The following is a 23070-nucleotide window of genomic DNA, read 5'->3' as shown; positions in this document are numbered from 1 at the left end:
GACCTAAATAAAGTTGGCAAAAAGCTCGCTGAAGCCGCATTATAAATGACCCCAAAAATATATTAATGCTTTAACTAGACCAAATTAAATCACTGGTATTAATAACCACGTTATCATACTTAACATTTTTATCTAGACCTTAGTCAAGCAAACTTTCCTTGAGCTAATTACCATGTAATTACATTAGTAACACAGTTTTTATTATAATTCTTTGTTTGTCATGATTTAAGTACTCAACTGTTTCAATCTCTGTCAGTTGATAACTAAAAACCTGAAAAATAAAAAGTAAATAAAACACGTGTAAAATTCGTTATACATATGTACATTACGTTTATATCTATTTACTTCATTGTTAAGATAAGAAAGTGGTTTATATTGTAATACTTAGTTAGAAAATCTTTATTTTATTTTTAACAGTTGCTATGAAGACTTAAAAAGATTAAAGTATTTTTACATCATCAGAAAGATTCGGTTCAATCCTACTGATTCTTCTGCACATACCAAGGTATCTCGGACCGAAGTTTAGAACATTTCGACTGAGCGATCATCTCACAAATATTATTCTTAACGAGTAATTCGTTCATCCTTGATACAAGGTCTAAATGACTCAGTGCGAAGACTACATACCCGCGCAATCCTTTCCTCTATTAATATATTTATCTTTGTATCCGCGGAGCTAGACAGTCGCTCCTTGTAAAACACTGGAACTCAGCTGCACCCTGTTAGACTGGAAACCAAAACCCAACATAGTTCAAACTCGAACTCAAAATATTTATTTGCATGTTAAGGTTGTTCAGTTATACAGGTTTAGGTTCAGCTTGACGGCCTTTTCCAGGCGTTGCAAAATGTAATGTAGTTGGGAAAAACCTCGGCAGATGATGATGTCCCGTCCACTAGGTGGTCCAAACTAACCTCCAATCATCCAATAAAATGACGTCCAACACAAATAAGATTTGTTTTCCCAGACGTAATGCGTCACCGTACATTGCACAAATATTAGCACATTTGCTTACCCCGCCTCGTGGCCTTATCGATGTTTGGACTCGCTCTTACACCCTGTTCCTCTTGTTCAACCCCTGATATTCCGCTTAGAGAGGTTAAGATAAAATCTCTATAAAAATGCTGCCTTAATTTTCGAGTTTGCCGGTACTGAAGATCCAATGTGACAGTGCGAGCGTTACGAAAGTTAAAATAGGATGGTATTTTGGCTAGAATTGTTTTGATAAGATAGAAGTTATGGTCACTATTTCCCATTAATATGAACTACAAAAGCTATGCCTCACGTGCTATTTCAGACCTTGACGAACTATTGTTTATTAAGTAATAACGAGCAGGTATTCAGTTGCCGAGGCTTAATTATTCCAGTCGCCTGAGATATCGAAAATCAATTCTCTATAGAAAATTATTTACTTGCGTGGAGGTATTTCAGCAATCTTACATCGCATCGATCGGAGTGTTGTACATATTTATTATGATTTATCTACGTAGGGCGTATACACATGCATTGCTAAGTACTGTACTGTAGTATTTGTATAGAATGGTTACATTATGATTACAATAGTGACGATATTCAAGAGTGTCGTGTGTTATGATTGTGACACATCGTTTATTTTACTACAGTAACATAGAATTGAATGAGTACTTCCAAAGATAAAAGAGCAGTTTCCAATAATTCAAGAGAAACTCTCTAGAGCGCGATGTTCAGGTTACGATTAACTAGAAATCCACGTGAGTTCGATTTGTTCCGCTCCCGGGGGAAACTGTCTAGTTGGAATAAAATAAATGGACCTGTAAAATTCCCTTTGCAAAGTTGGATTCTATCGAGGCTTTTAAAGCGAAGCAATTAATCAATGCTTAGAAAAAACATCCGATTACTCGTAATTTATTTGTTCTAAAACCCTAAGTAGCTCATTTAAATATGCTCCTTCTTTTACATTTACATTATCGTCACAAATAAATACAAACTCAACAGAATTAGCGAAAACTTTGTGTCAAATGTTTTAACCAATTGTTCAAAATTTGTTCAAAATCAGAATCCATAACTTGGTCCAAGTATTGGTTCAATGGTATCCCCTAATTCTCGAATCTAAGCAACACCAACTTTGACTCTAACACTCTAGAGGTTTCCGACTGCATTAATTAATTTTCCACCAGAGCCAATAGGACTGGGTTGAAATACATGCACTGGAATTGTGGCTAAACAAAGGCTTGGCCCGAGCCTAGTGTGTTGGGATTTACTTGCAAATGTATTGTGATATACATATGTATGTCTGCAGGTTGTGTTTCTCTATTAGGTCAAACAATATCATTAATTCGTTCTACCTGACTGCTTCTAAGAGGAATGCACATTTTTTTGTCTCATTGGTTCTTAATTTCTGTGGCACCTATTGTCCTTAAAATTATATGTCATCGTTATTATTTGTTCTGCGAATTGTTGTCCAATCCATATCTCTATAATATCAGCTCCGTTTCCTCCACTTTCAAGAACAAACGATTTAACTGTTCTTACATTGTATAACAATGAAATAAAAGATGGTATCTCGAACATTAATATATTTATGATGCATAAATATTGAGGTCGTGTCGTGGCGAACGTTTTGTTCAAACAAACATGATGCATGGATGTGGAATATTTTGTCTTCAAAAAGCTTTTCGGTCGGCAAATGAATATAAAAAAGTGATTCTCTCGTTTATTAAAAAATGCTTTCGCACAGTTAAGTGGTAAATGGTATATGTTCGGAAATTGTTTTTAAAGTTTCATTTTCTCTCGGGATTTTTGTTCGTTTAGCTTTATTTGTACTTTTCGTTTAAAAGTTTGCATTTTAAACAAGAGCAAACATCGGAGAGCAATTCTCTCATCCGTACATAAATTGATTACGAGCGCCTTTAACTGAGAATCCTTTATGAAGATTCCTGGTACACTTAATGAGAGGAAACCTCATATCAATTAAAGCAAACCACCCAGAGTTACCGCACACTTGAACATGGTACTATTGAGCATAATCTGGCCGACATATTACCGGCATTTCAAACGGACCGTATCTCGGTACCAGCTACAGTATCCGGTACAATTCTGAGCTACAGCTTTGCAATTAGTCACTCGGTCCACTAATACTTGGTACGAACACGGAAGCGCAAGGAATCCACACTCTAAATATAAAGCGGCCTGGTTGCAACCGGTAACGGTTTGGTGGTAAATGGGCTTGTCTTGTTCCAACTCTTGGCGAAAATAGATCCCTTCTCGGCTTTGTATTATGTCAGTTGATGCTTTTATACTCCGCATTTTTCTATATTTAATTGAACGTTTTTAGGGGCTCTTGTTATCATTTTCGGAAAACGGATTTACAGAGGACATTCTAATATCTCAGTTTGCAATAAAATCGACACATTAAAATGTAGGTACTCGGACCACTCTAAAAATAAAAAAAATATAGGCGAAGTCATTTACATGGAACGCGCAGAATTAAAACCCCAACTTAAAATTCTTTCACCACTAATTGATGCTAAGTACGAGTTTTTGAACGTTTGAGAATCAGAGGACTGGCTGCCAGGCTATGCTAATGAATGCACATACTATGAAAGTTAACCAAGCATAGTTCTACCACTCATTCCTAATGAAAGACTTTTAGAAATGTTTAATGTACTGGAATCGAAGGTATTTTTCAGATCATTGTTGAAATCTATTTTATAGTAGGACCCAATATTATACATGTGATCTTATGATCTCCTAATTGTTTCTTTGGAAAGGGTTTCATTGCTGAGATAACGTCGAAGAAAAAAATATACTGTCATGAGAATCTCAGAAGAACAGTAATTGCAAAAGCACTCGTTGTTTCAGGAAAAATAGTAGCTCTGTTTTTAAGTAACTCGAAATTTATGTTTGTCAAAAGAACCTTAAAGTTGGGCGGTTCTTTCATAAAAACATGAGCGACCCACTCGTGTTTGTTTGCTCCAGATTTTGAGGTATATAGTGACGAATGTTTTTCCTGTTCGCTTTTAATAAATCTGTTGTTTCCTTGTTTCAGTTCGCAGCCTGCAGCATAATAGGGAGCCATACACCGCGGCGGAAAGACGGGTGCGACACGCACTCGTGGTATGTATCTCTAGAATCTTCTATTTAAAAAAAACTTAACTATAAAGAGGAGACTTGTGGCCATTGAAATAGATGAAGAGAAAAGTCCGAAAGAGATATAGAAAGTACCAAAAATGAACAAGGTTAAGTTTGCTGCAGCGAATTTGGATAGTTCTAAAAGACACATTCTAATTAGAATTCCAGAAAAAAGTAGCAAAAATATGTTTGTCCAAACATTAAAGCTCGGAATATAAATTAACCACATAATTTTCCATTCTGAACTAAACAAATTGTTCTCTAGCATTATATTTCCATGATATGCCTTTTCATTCCATCGCTTCTGCTTGAACTAGTTCCCGTTACGTTAAACACAGCATCGCCCGTATCTAGTTCCGATTTGTGTCCAGTGTTTACAATATGCAGTGTCAGTCCAATTGCAATACGCTATCGGGCGCGTCCGCTATGCGTTCCTGCTGCCACTCCACGTTACATTTACTCACTTAACTTGATACGTTCGCCACCACTATTTCAACTGTCGATACGTCAATTCTTTTTGTGCCACACGCCAGACTCAACGACACGTTTCCAATCCCAAATCAATTTCTCTTTTGTATCGTTTTGTACGTTCGAGGTCTCTCCATCGTGCTACAAATCTTATTTCTATTAATTGATTTTTAATTGAAATAAGTCTTCCTTCTTCTTTTCTTTTCTACTTTAATAATTTCCTTTATGCAATTTTCTAGAGATTTAAATCATTTTAATATCTGAGATACTGCATCAACGTAATAGCTTCCATCAGTTACAGCTTGCAGTTTATCTTTGCCCACTTTATGAATTTTCTCTGTAAAATACAGGGACTTGAGATCTCCGTAATATAAATTAATTGAAGCATTACGGCGATCCCTCTGTAATAGATTTTCAAGTATAAAGTGAGACCTTTGTTCATGCATATCACGTCCACGGTCAGAACTGTGCCGAGGCTCCCGCAAATCGAATTAAGGCTCGTCTGTACTCGGTAAGGGTATATCGAAGCTTCCATTTAGATTGCACTAACAATGCACGGCGGGTATGTTCGATTACACGAACATCGATTACAATATGATGTATGTCGAATGCACGACGTAATCCTAGGTTCCTGTCTTGCCTGCGGACATAGCGAGTGCGCTGTGATAAAATGCAAGATAAATTGAACCCAACCCTCAGTTACTGGGATATCTCGCGGTTCATTATTCTAGATAGGATTTCGAAGGAGATTCATTTCGCCGTAATAAAGATTTAAGTGGCGGAAATTGCGTGAGATCGCCATTTTGGGCGTACGAGAAAAATACATAATGACGTTATAAAACAGAAATGTATTTCTAAAGCATCGACTTTACAATAAGGCTCGTGATTAATTGCTTTTGAGTACGTACTTATTGTTAGGTACCTTATACTTTTTGAATGTGTAATTGAAATTTCTTAACGATCTGAATGAGGTTTGACGTCTATGCTTTGGTCCAGGAGAGAACAGAACTTCTCTTTGAAATGCCTTACTAAGACATTCCAAGTTACAATAATTAAAGAATGGTATAATTACGCAAAGCACTAGGGTTTCTTGTAGAATTTGGTTTTCTGAATCAAAGGTTGTTAAATGATGAAGCACTTACTCTTCGCGCGATAGGAATATCTAGCTTTTTCGTGCCGAGTCGTATGTCTGTTACGAATGTGCAAACCAAGTAGCGGTGACATCACAATCTTCTACGTGCTCTCTTTTTATGTATAACAGTTTCCCTTCTTGAATCTGTGTCTGTGACTATTTTGTGGCATACAAGTGATTGGAGAACTTGTTCCGAGCACACCAACCAATTAAATTTCATCACCATCAATCTAGCGGACCTGACTGCACATCACAACATGGCTCAGCCTCAAAACCAAATCCAATTACAAGAACGTTCCGTTCTACTCAAAACACGTCCAATTTTATCACAATCTCTATGAAGTTGGGAATATGATTTCTATTACGAAATCAAATGGACTTCATTCAAAGACTAGGAAATGGGGAGATATCTCAAAAGATTTGCACTGAATGTCACTGCCTTTGAGTCTATGTTGAGATGCAGTTAAACGAAATAGGCTGTAGGAATCGGATAGAAATTATTGCAGTGCATTATGTTAATGCATTCGAAGATGCTCTGAAATATTTGATGGAACGTTTCATCAATAATAAGGAGGATAGTAATGTGGTTCCTTTTAAATATAATTTTGGATCCTTCTTATTTAATTTCAAAAGTATTTTTTAGAACAATACCAAACTTGTATAGCTTTAATTTTGAATGACTGCTTCGTCTATTGTAATTTGGAATGTAAGCGTAGAAAGCGCCTTTGCAAAGGATTCATCTTATTCATTCCAGAAGACAGAACTATCCATTGTAGCGTTGAGAATTGTTTAAACTAACATTACGTACATTTGTGGTATCCTCCCAATGGTGCAGCAATCAATTAAGGGTGTTCTACACTGCAAACCAGTTATTGGAATGGCGTTCATGTGTACTGTGCCTATATAGTTTGTATTGTGTATACCCCCCTTCGTACCTACGGGTTAGTTTGGCTTAGTTACAACTCTGTGAATAAGACAATGGCTGACACTATTAATGTTGGCTGACTGAGTGACGCTATAGAAAACTCAAGCCGTTTGACGGCAATAGTTTTATCGAACGTGATACAGCCTTTGACAGTATTATAAAGATGTAAATGTAAAGGTTTGTGAGTTTTTGCCGTCGTAGGTATGTCGTAGGTCCTTCTTCCATGTACTGAACTTATTATTAGAAAGCTACGTTACCCTAATTAGTCTATTTTATCAAAAGTGTATATGTTGTCTTAATTATGTATTTTAGTTTTTATAAATGGATCTTTAACTATTATTTCGAAATTCCGGAATCCCCTCACCATGTTCGTTTCTACCACATTTATTTCTGTCACGACAGACATTTATTTTTATTTATAAATAATAACGTCGGCGAACACCAAAGCATAAAACGAACTTTCTTATAATAAAAACCCTACAATAACTCTAAGTATAAGAAATGTTTTAACTGTATGCGTCATGGTCTAGCAGTTTTCTGGAAAGTTCTTTGAACCCATTTTTTTCCTCTGATAGGGAGATTCGTTGTATTCAATTCTTTCTTTGGTGTCATTGGTTTAAATTGTAATTGGTTGAAGGTATAAAATTGGTTGCTGTGTTTATATGGAACTTTTTGCCCGTTCTTCTCCATTCGAAGCCATATTTGGAATGAGCGGCTAGAGTCAACCTTATTATTTTTGACATTCATAAGTGTTAGACCTTTAGTCTAAATGAAATAAATCATTTGGCTTAGACCAGTGACGTATTCTTTAACCATTCTTTCTTTCTGTATTATAGTATGTATTTCCTATCGCAGTTTAAATATTTGTCCAAGTTCAAGTCATATCGATACAAAAGTCAATGATGACCGCCACACACGGCTGACAGTAACTCCCTGCATTATTAACTTAAACTGTTATCAGAATCAATACTTTGTACCTATTATTAACTTGTATTTTGTTTCAAAGTAATAATTGTTTCTGTATCAAATCATTTTCGTTGGCGTTCGATTTAAATTCGATAAGCCGACTTTACGAATAAAACATTTTGTATGAGTTTCATGGTTGTAAATTAGTTAATAGGTGCTTTGTAACACAATAGACTGGACATACGTAGCCAGCTTCGTTTACTAATGACAGTTACGGCATAGATATGACATATACCACCTAAAATAGATTTACATTTATATTCTAGTAGACTTGTAATGGCCATTGAGCGCAGCACGTTCAGAAGGCATTATATCCTTTATGCAAAATATTTCCTCCTTTAAAAGCGTTGGTTATAAAAATTACCGATTTTTTAACCCTTAACAACCTTACGTTACCCACTTAATTTATAAAGGAGTTCAATATAAGCCTAATTAAAACGCACCCGATTTTCTACCCAAACTTTTCCATATAGCGTTGAGCGCTGCCAAACAAAATTTATATCTTTCAACTTTTAATGAACCATGCTGTCTTATAACGGGCAAAAGTAGCTCGAGAAAGGAACGTTATCCCAGTTTATTTTTGGGGTAATAGATTAAGAAAACTGTTCCATAAAATAAAGAGATTCCGAGCCGGAAAGACAAGGCGAGGGACACGTTTTTAAGAGCAATCTGACAGTAAAGGGTCTTCGCTTTATGACTTTCTTCGCTACGCTTCGCTTTCGTTTTAGTTCCAAATGCATAATAGTAGCATGATTCTTTTATGCTCTTTTGGATGGCAGATATTTTTCTCAAGCTTGTTCGGTTCTAGAGTAAGTACCTTTTGATAGAATTATCCACTACCATGAAGATTTTCTCATTTGACATCAAAACTTAAACCTATTCTCTATCCAATCAACCAAACTGAGAGGACACCCACAAAATAGACCCACAAACAAATAGGATGTAGTCCAGTTTGCATTTATATTAAGTTTCCAACACTGACAAAGTAATGTAATCAAAAACTTAGCTCTGGTCAAGCGCTAGGCACAAGTCCTGATTAGTTCGAGTCGGTTATGTGAACCCGCACGTGCTCCGAATGCTTACGGCACACGTGGTCACCGTTAGCTCATATTGATCCCTGTGTCTATGAACAAGGCATGTGATATAAGCTTCTAAAATGTGGAAGAAATCGCTGTAAAACTAGGAGTTTTGCAACATTCGTTAAACTAATTACTCGCATAAACATTTTCTCTTCACAGGTAAAAGCGAAAACTGTTCCCAACTATTTTAATCATCATATCCTCGTCAAAGCTTCCAAATACGCGGAAAATAGTCAAACAGTTTTTGTGTGCCTTCTATTCTGCTTTCTCGCATCGGGTTTCACCCCGATTTTCCCATTACGGCAGTGAACGGAGCTGGGCAAAGCTGGCAGTCAAGAGATTACTGATTAGCGGTGACAGGGACCGGCCGGCAGCCGTGCGTTGAATACACACCAACCTCCTTTTAGCTCTGCTGTCCTAGTACATCGCTCCAATATTCGATCCCCTTTGAATTTTGGATTGAGTAGAAAATTCTCGTTTGCAGATTAAACCCCAATTGCCGTTTATTTTTGAAACACAATAATGTTTTAACAACGCAAGAAATGGTCGAAAATAAATTTTCTTTTATTCCGTCATCCAATATCATTTCCATTGAATATTTATTACGTATTTTCATTGCGATATCGATATTAATTTACTTTTGTCCATAAATTGTATTTTCCAGCTTTCGATTCCGTCCAATTAAAATTTTCGAAGGCTCTTTTCCTCTACCCGATTCATTAGTTTAAAAACCTCCGTCGCAAAAGGCTAACAACATTGAAAAAGTCAAAAATAATCCGAGGTGCCGGGGTGCCGTTTGAATTTTCAACTGTATTGCCTTAAACTTGGTGGTACCCTGACGCGAAAGTACAGCGCCTCGTTTTATTTTGGATTTCTTCAATGTCCGCTTTTTCGGAAGGCTCTTTTAATTCTTGTTCTTTTTCTGAACTAAAAACTACAAATCTGCACAAATTCAAATACATCGTCTGTATCTGAAGTCTACAGAGAACATCTAAGAAACGGCGATGGTAAACCAGCTTTTTCTACTGAAAACACCCCTATTTGCGTCGGGAGTTCACACGCCTCTTTTTGCGTCGGCATTTAAAAATGTTAGTCCACTGTAATACGCATAGTCTGTCTGTAAACAAAGCTGCAATTTAAACAACTGTGTCATGTTGTAGTATTTCAACATTGCATTTATGTATTGTGGTTCTGGATTCACAGTTGGAATTTTAAAGTCTATAGATGATTGCGGTCTGGCATCGTGCTGAATTTTGAACACGACGCAGTCAATTCTGCTGTCTATTCTTTATATCAGGGACTAGCATCGATCCCCTATTTATTTCTAGTTTACCGACATATCCTGTTGTTTCTGGACTTTGATTGTTAATATCTGCAAGGCTAGGATAGATGGAAACAGCTGTCTCAGTGGGCTAGATTTGCTTGTATAAATGCCAACTATCGGAATTTGCATTGCCATTTGCCCTATTTATTGTGCCAGAATAATATTAAAAACCAACGCCAGTATAGGGAACGACTTTTAACGTATTCTCCTCATCAATAAAATACGCTGCCTCGAGAAAACAAATTCGAGTGCCCTATAAAGATTTCGGCAGAGAAATTGAAACATGCTCTTCCATTTTTAATGCGGAATTATGTCAGGAGGATATAAACTGCTATATAACGTTTTACACATACATTTTCCCAGATAAAGGTGTCGCACAGTGTACGTGGGGTAAATAACAAGTGCTCCGTGGCTTTCCTCTCACGTTCTCCAGGGTACCGTATGAATCGGACATGACACCATGAATAAAAATAAATCAAAGCTAACAAAATTGGATTGGGTTTTGTAGTTGCATTATTTTGGTGTTGAAAAATGCAAGATAGGAAATAAGAATTTGTATATTGTGTTAAAATGCAGAGGAATCTTAAATCTTCTCGTGAAGGGTATTTATTTAGGTGGATTTTTATTCTAGTCTCTAACTGAGAGACAATAAACAACAACACTTTTTCTCTAAAAAGTTGCCTTGTCTTCCTATCTACAAAGAAAATGTTCCCACAGTAATGAGGTTCATTTATTTTCAAGTTACTTAACACGAGCTTCACCGTTGCCACTATCAGAAACTTTGACATCTCTTTCAAACTTTGTTCCCCTGTTTCCTATTCAGGGGCGACCGCTTCCCGGACGTGACGTCATCGTTACGTGTCGATATTGGCCGTAAGCCTTTTAAGGTTTATGAACACGCGATTGCTGTTGCATGGAAATAACACGAAACAGTAGTTTGTAATCGTAATAGTGACGATAACAAGAATTTCGATACTACATAAGTTGTAGCTAGATTCACGAAAAAGTTAAAGTAAAAAATAAGAAACTCAAATGTAAGAACTAGAATCTCTCACGAATGATAATCACGTTACGCAATCCATCTACATGTAAGAAAAAGAAAACAGTAAAAAAACTGTACAGCCATTTATAGAACCGTGCCACAACACGTACACGAGGAAAAAATTAAATGCACTCAAGTGCTTACACCCGAGTGGATGAAGATTGGATTGAAAAAAAAAGCAGGAGTTTGCTCGGGAATAAAAGTAACCTTCTAACAACGGCTTCCAGACTTGTCGAGCGTGCACGAATCTTTACTTAAGTCTTTCAATATTATACAACTGAAAGAAAAATGCCGGTAAAATTTTATCGATAAGTTTATGAAAGCAAGGAGTAGGTAATATCGTAGTAGTTCATATCAGATGTTATCGGAACAATAAATGCTCGCCAAAATACGTTCAACAGACTCATAACTTTACAAGCGATCGTAGGATAGCCAAGTGAATGTCTAGTTCACTACTTTATTGGACTCTAATTGCTGAAATCGCTTGCTAAATCGACGAGCCCACATCTAATAACAAAAGTTGCGAATTTCCAGGTGTGGCCCTGATAAAACTGAACAAAACACGCGATGCGACCGTACATCAGAACTATTGAATTCTAGTACAAATTATATAGTGCTAGTTAACCTTCGCTTAGTAAAAGCTCCGGTGTTTCTTTTTCTTTACGAAAACCATTTGCGCATCGAGTGATTTGTGGTTCACGAATTTATCGATGTGTTCGATTTATTGGTTTACAGTTAACGTTGGAATTGTTTCGGGTTTAAATAGAACCAGTTCTTTTGATGCTGAACCAGTGTTTCGTGTCAATGGCTCAGTGATTTTTATGGTTGATCGTGGCTTGCAAGTGATGACTGACATTTACAAAGTTTTGAGAAAGAAGCGTCTTTTGTTGTAAATGATTTCGATAGTTAAATGAAATCATGTGGTTATTTTCTTTACACAAAGGGCAGTTCTGCTCGCATGCCCTGATTATCCGCCCAAAGAACATTTGTTTAACAGGACTGTCCAAAACACAGTACAAAAATTTTTCATGTTCAACGTTTACGATGGGTACGTTCCAATTTCGAAGACAATTTCAGTCTACCCACATTTTTATGTAGCAGCCTCGTCCTTATTATTTTTAGACGGAAAATATTTCGAGTCGCGTCACGATGTTTCTCTTTGATGTCGAGAGTTTACCGACCATGGTAAAACCGAATTTAAGGGCAGACTTGATGAGGCTACAACGAACATTATGGAACCGCTATAGAAGAATAATCACATAAGATTTGGAAATCTTTGGAGGTACAATATAGGTAGATCCTTCTCTTAAGCCTCTACACTCAATCAAGCAGCTACCTCAAAAGCAAACCAACTCAAGATTAACAGCAAATGCAAACTCCTAATAACTGTCTCAATCATGACGAATAGAGCAGCAAAATCCAACGGCACCCAATATATCACATCAGTTTAGTCATTAATCATTAACCATAGTAGGCAACGGTTAGGCTCGTTCGATTTAGCCCGTTCACTGTAACCGATTAGGGGCACTTTCAATCAAGATTGTTTGCCTGGCTGTGCCAAGTTTGCTGAGAAACGCGATGATTGACCCACTTTGTGGCACTGGGTGTATTGTCGACCAACCTCGTCAGTCGGGTCCTTTTAATTGCTTTCTAAACATCGTGCTGTAAGGCGTGTGGATGAATGCATGTGCATTACCGTTCGAAAACGAGTTTCATTTGTATGGGATTCGAACATGGGTTTTGCTAATGATCCATTCAAAGATCACTTAAAACTATGTTCTGCAAAAATGTACAGGGAAATCTCAGCAAACTGAAAATAAACAGTAGTTAAAATCGCTAAATTCACGTGCTAGTTGAGATCAATTCCAATGTATTTCTTAGTTATTTTACCTTTGCATCTTGTTTTCCTAAATTGAATACCTACGTCACATTCTAGATATTTTTTTTGCTAGCTGGGGATATCCGATATAAATATTTACAAGGAAACATTGACTGTTAGGCAGATACAATAAGAAAAAACTTTGACTGTGTGCAAAAAGCTTGCTTCTAGTTGTTAATACAAGTATGGATTCTTATAGTACAAATGCTGGAAATAAACTCAGTACACAGCTTGTTAATTCCATAAGACCCCTCCAGCGAAAATTCACTGGCAGCTCAGATATGACAGCCGGTATAGACATCACAAATCATAACCAACAAGCATAGAGCTAAGCCAACAAGTTATTTATAGACCAATAAAAAGCCAATAAACATGTTGAACAAGCCAAAGATTCAAAGATTCCACGGCGTCTTGGAGGCGCGTCGGAGACGGCGATGTCGACCTAATTGCTGGCCGTTCAACGACACTCAACCCGAATGCTGTTGGCAGCCTTCTCAGGGTGGCTCTTAGGCTCTTCCTCGACACCCCTCCCCCCTCCGCCCTGGCACCCCGCGCTCGCCTTTACTGAGGGATAATAGTATGTACTCGAAATATTGCTGGGCCAGTGACGCGACCTAACAAATACTCTGTTTATACTTATTGTTCCATTCTGAGTGTCTCACTAGGCGGAGTGAAATAGTGTGCGTTGTGTCTGGATTTCTACCGATTGTTTGTGCAGTGTGACTGTGTGTTGAAGAAATTCTGAATATTCGGTTGGTGCTTCCATATTTTCCTCATTCATAGCCACGTTGAAATATAATAATAGTATTCCGGTTTATTACAACATCGGCTAAATATAGAGTTGAACATTAGTTAAATTAATTAACGAAGTGGATGAGTCATTTGTTTACACCTGAGGATATTTTGGCCTTGTTATCCTGTACCGCCTCATAGGCCTCCACGTAAACTGGGAATAGTAAATAATAGGAATAGTAATTAATTAAACCACATAGCAACACAACCTTGATAAAATTGGATGTCATCAATCTCCATTCCAATTTTAAGTACGGGTTAACTTGAGTAATGATTCTTCCTGTACTTCCTTAGATTGCGTCATTCTAGGTTCGGTCTTCGAACATAGAATTATCAACAGAACCAACAAAAATTATGTCATAGTCCCCCCTTTTTTTCACATACAAAGTGCTGCAGGCTTCAAAATAACGACACAATTTGCAATGATCTTAACTTTACACGGCTCCCATAACTTCCGCTCGAGTTCGTTTTGCGTATATAAAATACGAGGATACGCAGGTGGTGGGGGGGCACTCCTGACACACCCCCTATTGTGTATTCACCAAGGTTTATAGACTTGGAGTGCCTAACCCTCTCTTTTTGACGACCCCCGGCAACTAAGTTCCTAAGCAATTGTAATGAACACGTGTGAGGAATTTTAAAAGTTGAGGCCCGTTTTAACCTTTGGCAAAATATCAGAGGTATGCTAAATTCTCTTTGCTATAGACCCTTTAACTGTTTAATTTTGAACTTTGCTGTCGCTTTTATTTTGAGAGGAGGCAGGCGTGCAGGTGTATTTTTCGAAATCTCAATAACATTTCAGATTATAAAATCATCCGTATAGAATATTAGACCATGTTAATCCGTACCAACGCTGTTTGTCCTATGAATCCACCCAAATTAAAAATTCCGTTCATTTGTTATTTGAACAATGATGCAACATTTGAGTCAGAATTTTTATTTGTTGATCTCACTGTTCTTATTCGAGGTCATAAACTGCAAAATTAAACATTCACTTTGTGTCACAAATTCCGCGAACATTCAAGACATATCTTTTTATATCGTTCGCGAAGTGTCTTCATGATACTTCTAAATTATGTACGACACTCCAATAAACGTTCTGATGGCTTTATAGCCCTATAAAAAGAGTGTAATAGCTTTGCAGGTGTGTGCTGCAGCTGACCCTCAGATCTGATCGATTGAAGCTCCGTTGGAGTAAAAAGAACCGTCCTCTATAGGGTCATGAGTTGATAGGAATCTTGCAGAATAATTATAGCGCTTGGAACAAAGCAAGGTGTTATCTATCGTAAGGTATCTAATGAATATTTATTGGCTGTTTCTATACAACGTATTTATTTTAATAGGCTTGTTTATTACTGAGTTTCAAAGACTTTACTAAAGCAAAGAAATGATCACCTGAATAAATGTAATACGTTTATGAAGAATAATGTGGGCCGAACCCTACGCCCCTACATAGTAGGTGCGAAGATCCCCACCCTTGTATAATTATGCACTGTTCAACGCTAAAGTGCACCCGACGGGAAGTTTTATAGTGCCGTAAATAGCGACCAGGTTTCCACTTATACAGTGAGAATAACTCAGAAATATTACACTACTAAAACTGTAGTATTCGATTCTGATAATAATTTATTCAAAATTAGGCTGAAGATTCATTGACCTAGTGATATTTATCGTAGGAGCTTCAAGTTTTCGGATTCTGGAGTCGATTGATGGCATTACCAACATGAAGTTTTACTCGAATGTGGGTGTACTAAGATAAACCTCTGCCTAATGATTCATGAAAACCAGGCGTGACGTTACACTCGAGGATTCGTCGTCAGTTTCCGTAACTCGTTACAGTCACGATATCGTAAATGTCTCTCACAGAAAGTCTTAAATCTGAGGCAACAAATGTCAGGAATTCTCGGAAAGCGTAACGTTATTTACAAATACATTCGCATTGTCAATTCGCAGATATTTCGCTAACGTCATAGGTTCTGACGCAGGTGCGTTCTTTGGAATCTCTGGACTTTGATCATCGTTGCATTTGTAGCACAAAGACATCGTCGGTAGAGGTTATCTAATTTCATTATTTATTGTCTCCTACCAATTATGATTCAATAAAAATGTGTCTCGTCTTGCAATTTATTGCTGTAATTATAATTTTAGCTCAGACAGAAAATATTACTGCTATAAAATCTTGATGAACATTTTAACCTTACAAAAATATCGGAATCTAATACATTGATGCATAATGAATGAATCACAAGTGGAATACTAAATCATGTACCTATATGCTAACTCCACGTTTGAATTTACCAAACTACTTTATCTGACGAACTGTGGGTACAAACGCCCACTACTACTACGTAGGCGGTACATAACGTAGGAGTCTGTAGTATTTTGTAATCCCCTGCGCGCACAGGATTTCAAATTATATCCCAGTCGCTGTTGCCAAGCTGTATTCTATTAGATCTAAACAATTGACGAGAGGATTAAAGGATAGAACTTTTACTTACCTATGTGATGGTCGTAGTGGCCTAGTATTTTAGGCACCCACATTTCAGGTAACAGTTTAGGGACTAATCCAGGCTAAATAAGTACCAATATAATTTTTCGAAGTTATACGTATACATGGGACTCTAGTAATAACGGCAAATAACGGCAGAGGAAAACATAGTGAGGAAACCTGGACAGTTCCACCTTTGGCAAGCGTAATTAACCATTCCCCCTATATATCCATCCTAGAGAAGAGGCTGTTTATGATCATGATGTCTTATAATTTGACTTGATTTATTAAGTGCTAATGTAAGTGTTATTTGTTCCAGAGCTAGAGGGTTGTCGGGCGTGGTGCGGGCGGCGGCCGCGAGCCCGGCACCATGGCTACGGTGGAGGGGCGGCCGGCGCAATACGGCGTCACCCTACGGCAGCTGCGCGAGCTGATGGAGTCTCGCGGCGCCGAGGGCATGGCCAAGATCAACGCGCTCGGTGGTCCGCAAGAAATATGCAAGAAGCTCTACACATCGCCCACAGATGGTCCGTACCAATTCTTTATTACTTCTAACGTAGTCTCCCCTTCTTCCTCTTCTAGATTAGCATCAGCATCACCAGCAACGACAGCAACTTTCTTATCCTTTACAACATAAACAGGGATATCAAAATTGAACTCTGTTTGAACTCTGCGGTTATATTCCAAACTTCTGGTATATTCCCCACAACGCAAATACAGAATTGAACTCCATTCTTACATGAAACACGACCACCAAACGCTTTTGTAGTTTTCATTAGTAAATTCTACGTAAACCGCAGAATTTCATAAGCTGAGGAATTGTTCGCTGTTTGACGATCTCACAAGCGTATTCATAGCTGTGAATTCAATTCTAATTCTTAAAAAATCTTTAGCTATTATTCAAATGTTTGAACTCTCGGCGTGTTGAGCAAATGAGTCACAAAACACTTGGTTTACGTGTATTATGGTAAGAACTATTCTTGAAGTCAAATATTTACGTGAACGCACAAAGGGTTTGTCAATCACTAGTTGGCTGCTTACAATTTGTATTATTTAGTTATAGTTCTTCGAACTGGAACCGTTTACATAGCTTGTAGCCAGCTGATTCTAATATATTTAGGTAACCGCGACCTTCGTGTGACGGCGTGTTTTCTTTTCGTCTCGATATTATCACAATTATGTCATAACGACATTCCTGACAACTTTGTTCCCTTTTTTTAAGCATCGTTTAAATACGTCGTCAAAATTCTCAGCTCATTCACCAATCTCTTCAGAGCATAATTTCAAGAAATTGGAGCTTATCGAAAATGCTCGCGTAATAGACAATTTTTTACCTGAACATCAAGTTTAATCTTGTTGAACTGTTGTCAAACCGCTATCAGATCGATAACTGGCCGAAGTTCTCGAGCCGGTGGGGTGGCTAGTGGCTCTTTATCCTTTGCACCCTTGATAATGTCCCCGATAACGGTTCCCTTAATAGCTTCGTCGTTTATACCTGAACTGCTGATAATAACTTGTTTAAGTGGGTCTCTAGATATTGTATCAGTGGCTTCAACTCGCCGTGCTACCGTTAATTCATTATCCATTCACGTTATGTCGATGTCCTTAATGGAGACAATGGCGTAGCATTGACCGTCCAATGTCCTTTTATAGTCTAGCTTAAAATTTATCTCCTTTCTATTATCGATCTGATTAGAAATAAAAAACTTGGTTCAGCATACCTAGCTGGATGTAATGTTTTTGTCGAATATATTATAAATATCTATAGTGGATATGAAAGTTGATTGAGCATAACATCTAAACATGGTAGATTAGTAGTATTTGATGTTCTCAAAAATGTAGATAGGTACGTAATACGACTTCAGATAGTGCATCAACCTTTATAGATGGAAGTTTACGAGTATCGGTATCTTACGAGGTATTTATAGTGGCTTTTAAATCTAAAAAGGGTTTTCACGCTTCCATCGATCTTGCGTTCCGTATGCTTTGATAAAAATATACACATGAAACGTCTTTAATATTTATTTTTAGGAGCAGCATCTGTAGTAAAATGTGCTGTAAAATGTTAGATAGAGTAGCTTAATAGTTTTCCTTTAAGAGAAAATATTTTATTTACGAAATAAGATATCTTGAATTCAGATAGGTAGGTATACTTTACTCTCTAGCTGTAAAGTTTGTGGGGCCGTAATTAAGGAAGTTAAATTCTGAAGGGAAGTGATGTCGTAAGTCCCCAAATAACAATACCCAAGTTTACGCACAATCTCAGGTTGAGTTACTTTCGTTAAGTAACCGCAATCGGTCGGTGACGGACGTAAATCCTCAGGGGATGGCGTTCTACGTGCTTCGTAACAAAAGTCGTGGGTACAGAACGTGCTCTCTTTATATCCGCCACCTTTAACATCATCAAATTTCACCCTGAATTCCTTTTTACAACCGTTCACTTGTAATGTAAGATAAAGGAAACGCAGCTCTATTCCTGACGCATTTCTTTCTCCTCTCGAATTTATTACCTTTTGGACTGTGCTCGTATTTTTCATCATTGTAAAAACATTTAGAATGCCTTTAATCTCGCTCTGCAATTCGACATTTCTGTTTTAACTGGCGCCAGTTTGACTGTATCCTATTACAAAATAACTCGATAGGCGTTTGCACAAATACAAACCTCGTATCTATTACAAAGTGTCTTGTATTTGGCATCGAGTCCCATCATACCGACACTATCGGAGTAGACTTATCGATATTGCTCGGGAAATGTCGCGATACGTATCTACTAACAGACAGCGCCCATTTATTCCGAACGAACTTGCCTTCACCAGATCGGGTAGTTCGATTCTCTGCCAAAGAAATATGTATTGAAAAAATAGACGTACAACAGCGCAATGTCAAAGTTGAAAGACCTAAGTTGTTGACAAAACCTTTGTTAGCTCAACGGTAGTCAGGCCCTAATCTCAATCGTCCCTTGGAGTGGGAAAGGTCACACTGAGTACACGTTAAATGTCGTCAAATGGCTTATTTGACCCCAACGAGGACGTTTGCAGAAATCTTTGATTTTCGAAATGGCTCCAATGAAGAGGATCGTTAGGTCGGTCGTGTCAAAGGTCAACTACAGACCCGATATATATATTTATTATTGAATCACATCTATTTTTATTTTTTAAAGTAATTGGGCTTTCGAACCGGACTCCATTCAGTTTAATAGCCACGAGCATATTCAGAGGTTTAATCAGAAATACAAATATCCTTAATTGAGACGGTAAGAATCGAGGTTGATGTTGAATTAGCGTTTGAAAGCGATGTTAAAACCGTCCGCAGTACGTAACTGCTGCCAAAGTAAACAGTCGAAATTAAAGTTTTCTATGCGAAAACGGTGGAGACAATTCCGTAATATCTCACGGTATGAAGCGAGATTAGCATTCTGTAAACCGACATTCTCGGTAAATCCAAACGTCCGGCTCTACCTAGTTTAATAGATTTAACGGTGGGAACCCAGTCACCGCATAACGAGTTTCCCCAAGTAGCTGCTTAAGATAGTCTTGATTAAACTTTCGACAACGGAACACTCGACCAAATCTTATTCAATCATTCATTTAGGACGACCGAAATTTCAGAACCTATTTTTTCCAGTAAATTAATGGTAATGAGCAAAGCAATTCATCAAGATTATACATCGCTTGCTAACAGCCTTAATTGTGTAAAGTACTTTCAGAAAATGGAAGCAGTAATGTCTCCTTTGTTTAAAGTAGTACTTCAAAGAGGTGTACACAATGTACACATTATGCTAACGAACACTAGGTAAGCATGTAAAAATAGAACGTTTTATGGAAAACGTGGAATGTGTCATGTCCCTTTAATGCATCTCGTAATCTTGTTACTCACACTTTGCTCATCAAAAAGTAATTAGCGCCAACTAAAATATGCTATGACTAAAACGTGGTGCTCCGCACACTGCTGTCGCTTCGCTACAGAAAAACGTCTAGAGGTTAATAACACGTTGCGGAATTTTTATATTTTCCATGAAAATAGTCAGGTCATTTGAGAATAATTCTAGGACTAGAACAAAAATGAAGCGGTGAGTACAATCGCTGGCAAATTGTCTAAGGACGCACATCAATGCTGGCTTAATTACATTAAAAGGTCACGTTTGAACCGGCAATCCTCTGGGATTGTGTCATGGTGGCGTCCTAATTAATAAATGTCTGCACCCACTCGATGAAGGCCTAATACTGGAATTTAGTAGAACTTTATGGTCCCCATGTCGTTAATGAGGTCACGCATTACTCAGCACTGTACAACCCATGCTTCTGTGCGAAATATCGCCTTTACAGCCTTTGTGTTTTCTTCGCCTTTTAACCATTATTTTGCCAAAATCGAGTACATTAATCTTTCTTTAATCAAATTAAAATTAGGACTGACAACCTATTTTTCACGTTTAATTCTGAGAACCATCTCGTTTCACTCCTATGGCAAAAAATCCGTCGTACCTACTTACAATCTGACTGGCCTCGGATTTTATGTTCCCGAGTTAGAGCCCCAATCTTGATGAGTCCGTGAAACTATTTTATCTTCTGAGACGTAAGTCGTATTGTTCCGAGGAGGAAACTGGTATTGGCTAGGTTACTTGAAAGACGTTGTATTGACTTGACCTTTATTTGGAGTCGGATAGGCCTCTCGGGCTGCGAATATAAGCATAGCTATTGATATGGTTGGAGAGGAAGAATTTGTATCAGAATGTTTCCATCCCGGTGTAGTGAGAATAGGGTAGTTTCCAGGGTCGAAATAATGAAATAATATTTAGTCCGCTTTTTAGATAATTAAAAAATATTGGATACGTATTTTTTCTTTTTTTAATTAAACATAAAATGACAAAGATAATACACTTCAAAAATTAGGAGTGGGGGCCTTTTGCGTCACAGTGTCCTGAAAATTGTAGCAACTTGTGACGTCATACTCAACTTTAACACGCTATATCTTAACAAGTTCTGATCCAATTTAAAAAAGAAAAAATACGTATCGCTTAATTTTGGCCAATCTACAAGACGGACTAATTATTATTTTTTAGGAAACTAGCCTATTGTGTCACGTTTGGAAAAGTGACGTAACGAATTCAGATGTTGAAAGAGGAATCTTTATGTCATAAAGTACATAAGTTTCATAGTACATAGAAGTAGGTACATAGTAGTCGTTCTTCTTTCTTGCGCCAGGGGTAAATAACATAAGCGTCTTACTTATATTAAAAAACGCTGAACTACATGTATACGCATATGCACCAAAAAAAAACAATGCCCTTTTCAAATTTAAAAACATCTGGTCCATCAATGCCATCACAGTCTGCTACTGAGCTTTCAAAAAAATTATTTCAGGCTTGAAATCCTATCTAACAAACATCGGTATTTTACCCTCCTAAAGTCAGTTACTCCAATTCGGTTCTCCGAAACTCCTATTGAAATTGAACTTTGTAACTGCAATATCGTATGAAATTTTAATGCAGCCTGTCTTGAAACGTTGTCTGTAATCCGATCTGAGTCATGACAACTCGCCTGAATTATTTAAATCGATTTGTCGTAAACGTTTCGTTGAATTCCTGTTGAAATCTGACGTTCAGTAACTCGACTAGTTTCTGAGCTTCACACTAATAAACCAATGACTTCACTTGTTACAAATTTCCGTCATGTCTAGACGCTTCAACAATATCACAAGAATTCAAGAAAAAAATGTAAACTTCTGTTAATGAAATTTCGTATCCTGTATTATACTTTGAATTACAACGTTTGAGTATACCTTCCCCTACATTTGACAATTTAAACTGCACAAATTACGTGTGCAAATAGCAACTGTCACTACGACCGATAGTTAGCGTAATATTTCATTATGATAAATGTGACCGCCGAAATTACTTCGGACAGTCACGCGATTGTAAACCATAATGTATTACACACTTTATCGACATGTCCGATATGTTTTGGCAGTCAATTAATTAATCACAATTTACAAAAGGTTTATTAGTTCATCACATGTAGTTGCCATTGTGGTTTATTAATAGATTCTACATAATTCGGCTATCGTGGTAACGTGTTCGAAATTAGGTTATGGTTATCGTAGCCCGCTTCAATTATGTGGATTTCCCCTTTGAAAATATCCTTGTGGTACGACGTAATTAATACTTTTACCTGATCATCGTACGTGGTACTGTTCATGTTATTTTATTATCAGTATATTAATAACATGTCCAAAATCCAATATGTGGAAAAAGGTTTCTTTCAAAAAAGCTTTACCCTGCACACCAACAACAGTATCCGTTTTCAAACATAACAAAATGATAATATAAAAATTTACATTCACACCGATTCTAACGTATGAATCCACTTTTGTTTCAAAGGTTTTATTATAATACCAAACAAGCCGAAGCTACGGAAACCCGCAACCTCTACCCGTGGTATTTCAAGAAATTCGGGGATCGTTAACCACGGCCAATTTTGCTCCTTATCGCTTAAAATATAAAGTTGTTTTTCACTTGCCATTTGGTAAGTAATTCTTTACCTCTGATGGATCGCCCCTGTCAACTGTTCAGCCAGCAAATGCTTGCGAAAAATGGTTCCAGCGGAATAACATCTTTATCCAGACTAAAACGGGTTATTACTCATCTTATACACTAGATTATAGGGTTTTAAGTTGAAGCTATATGGAGCCGGAGTTCAATTGAATGTAATCGCGTGGATCAATGCCAAACATTGCGATAACATTGTTGTTTGAAACTGTGCCCGATTGATACATATAGGTGGAGTAAGAATTCTCTAAAATTACAGGAGCAGTCCTCCTTCATACTTTATCTAGTTCTAAGCCATCCAGTTCAATTAAGATTCAAACACC

General features: G+C 37.4%; 1 protein-coding gene across 11 annotated transcripts in view; it reads left to right on the top strand.

The window, feature by feature from the left end:
* Pmca (plasma membrane calcium ATPase) overlaps nucleotides 1-23070 on the top strand; it is a 152784-nt gene that overhangs the window by 64823 nt on the left and 64891 nt on the right. For all 11 annotated transcript variants that reach the window (XM_021331361.3, XM_021331351.3, XM_049849407.2 and 8 more), the window contains 2 exons: nucleotides 4026-4093; nucleotides 16523-16730. In XM_021331361.3, the coding sequence (XP_021187036.1) occupies nucleotides 16574-16730 (157 nt within the window). In that variant the 5' untranslated portion in view covers nucleotides 4026-4093; nucleotides 16523-16573. The remainder of the gene's footprint in view (nucleotides 1-4025; nucleotides 4094-16522; nucleotides 16731-23070) is intronic.

The sequence above is a fragment of the Helicoverpa armigera genome, chromosome 26, assembly GCF_030705265.1.
Source record: "Helicoverpa armigera isolate CAAS_96S chromosome 26, ASM3070526v1, whole genome shotgun sequence".
Lineage (NCBI taxonomy): Eukaryota > Metazoa > Arthropoda > Insecta > Lepidoptera > Noctuidae > Helicoverpa > Helicoverpa armigera.
Note: the sequence above shows the minus strand (reverse complement) of the source record. Positions and strands in the feature narration are given on the sequence as shown.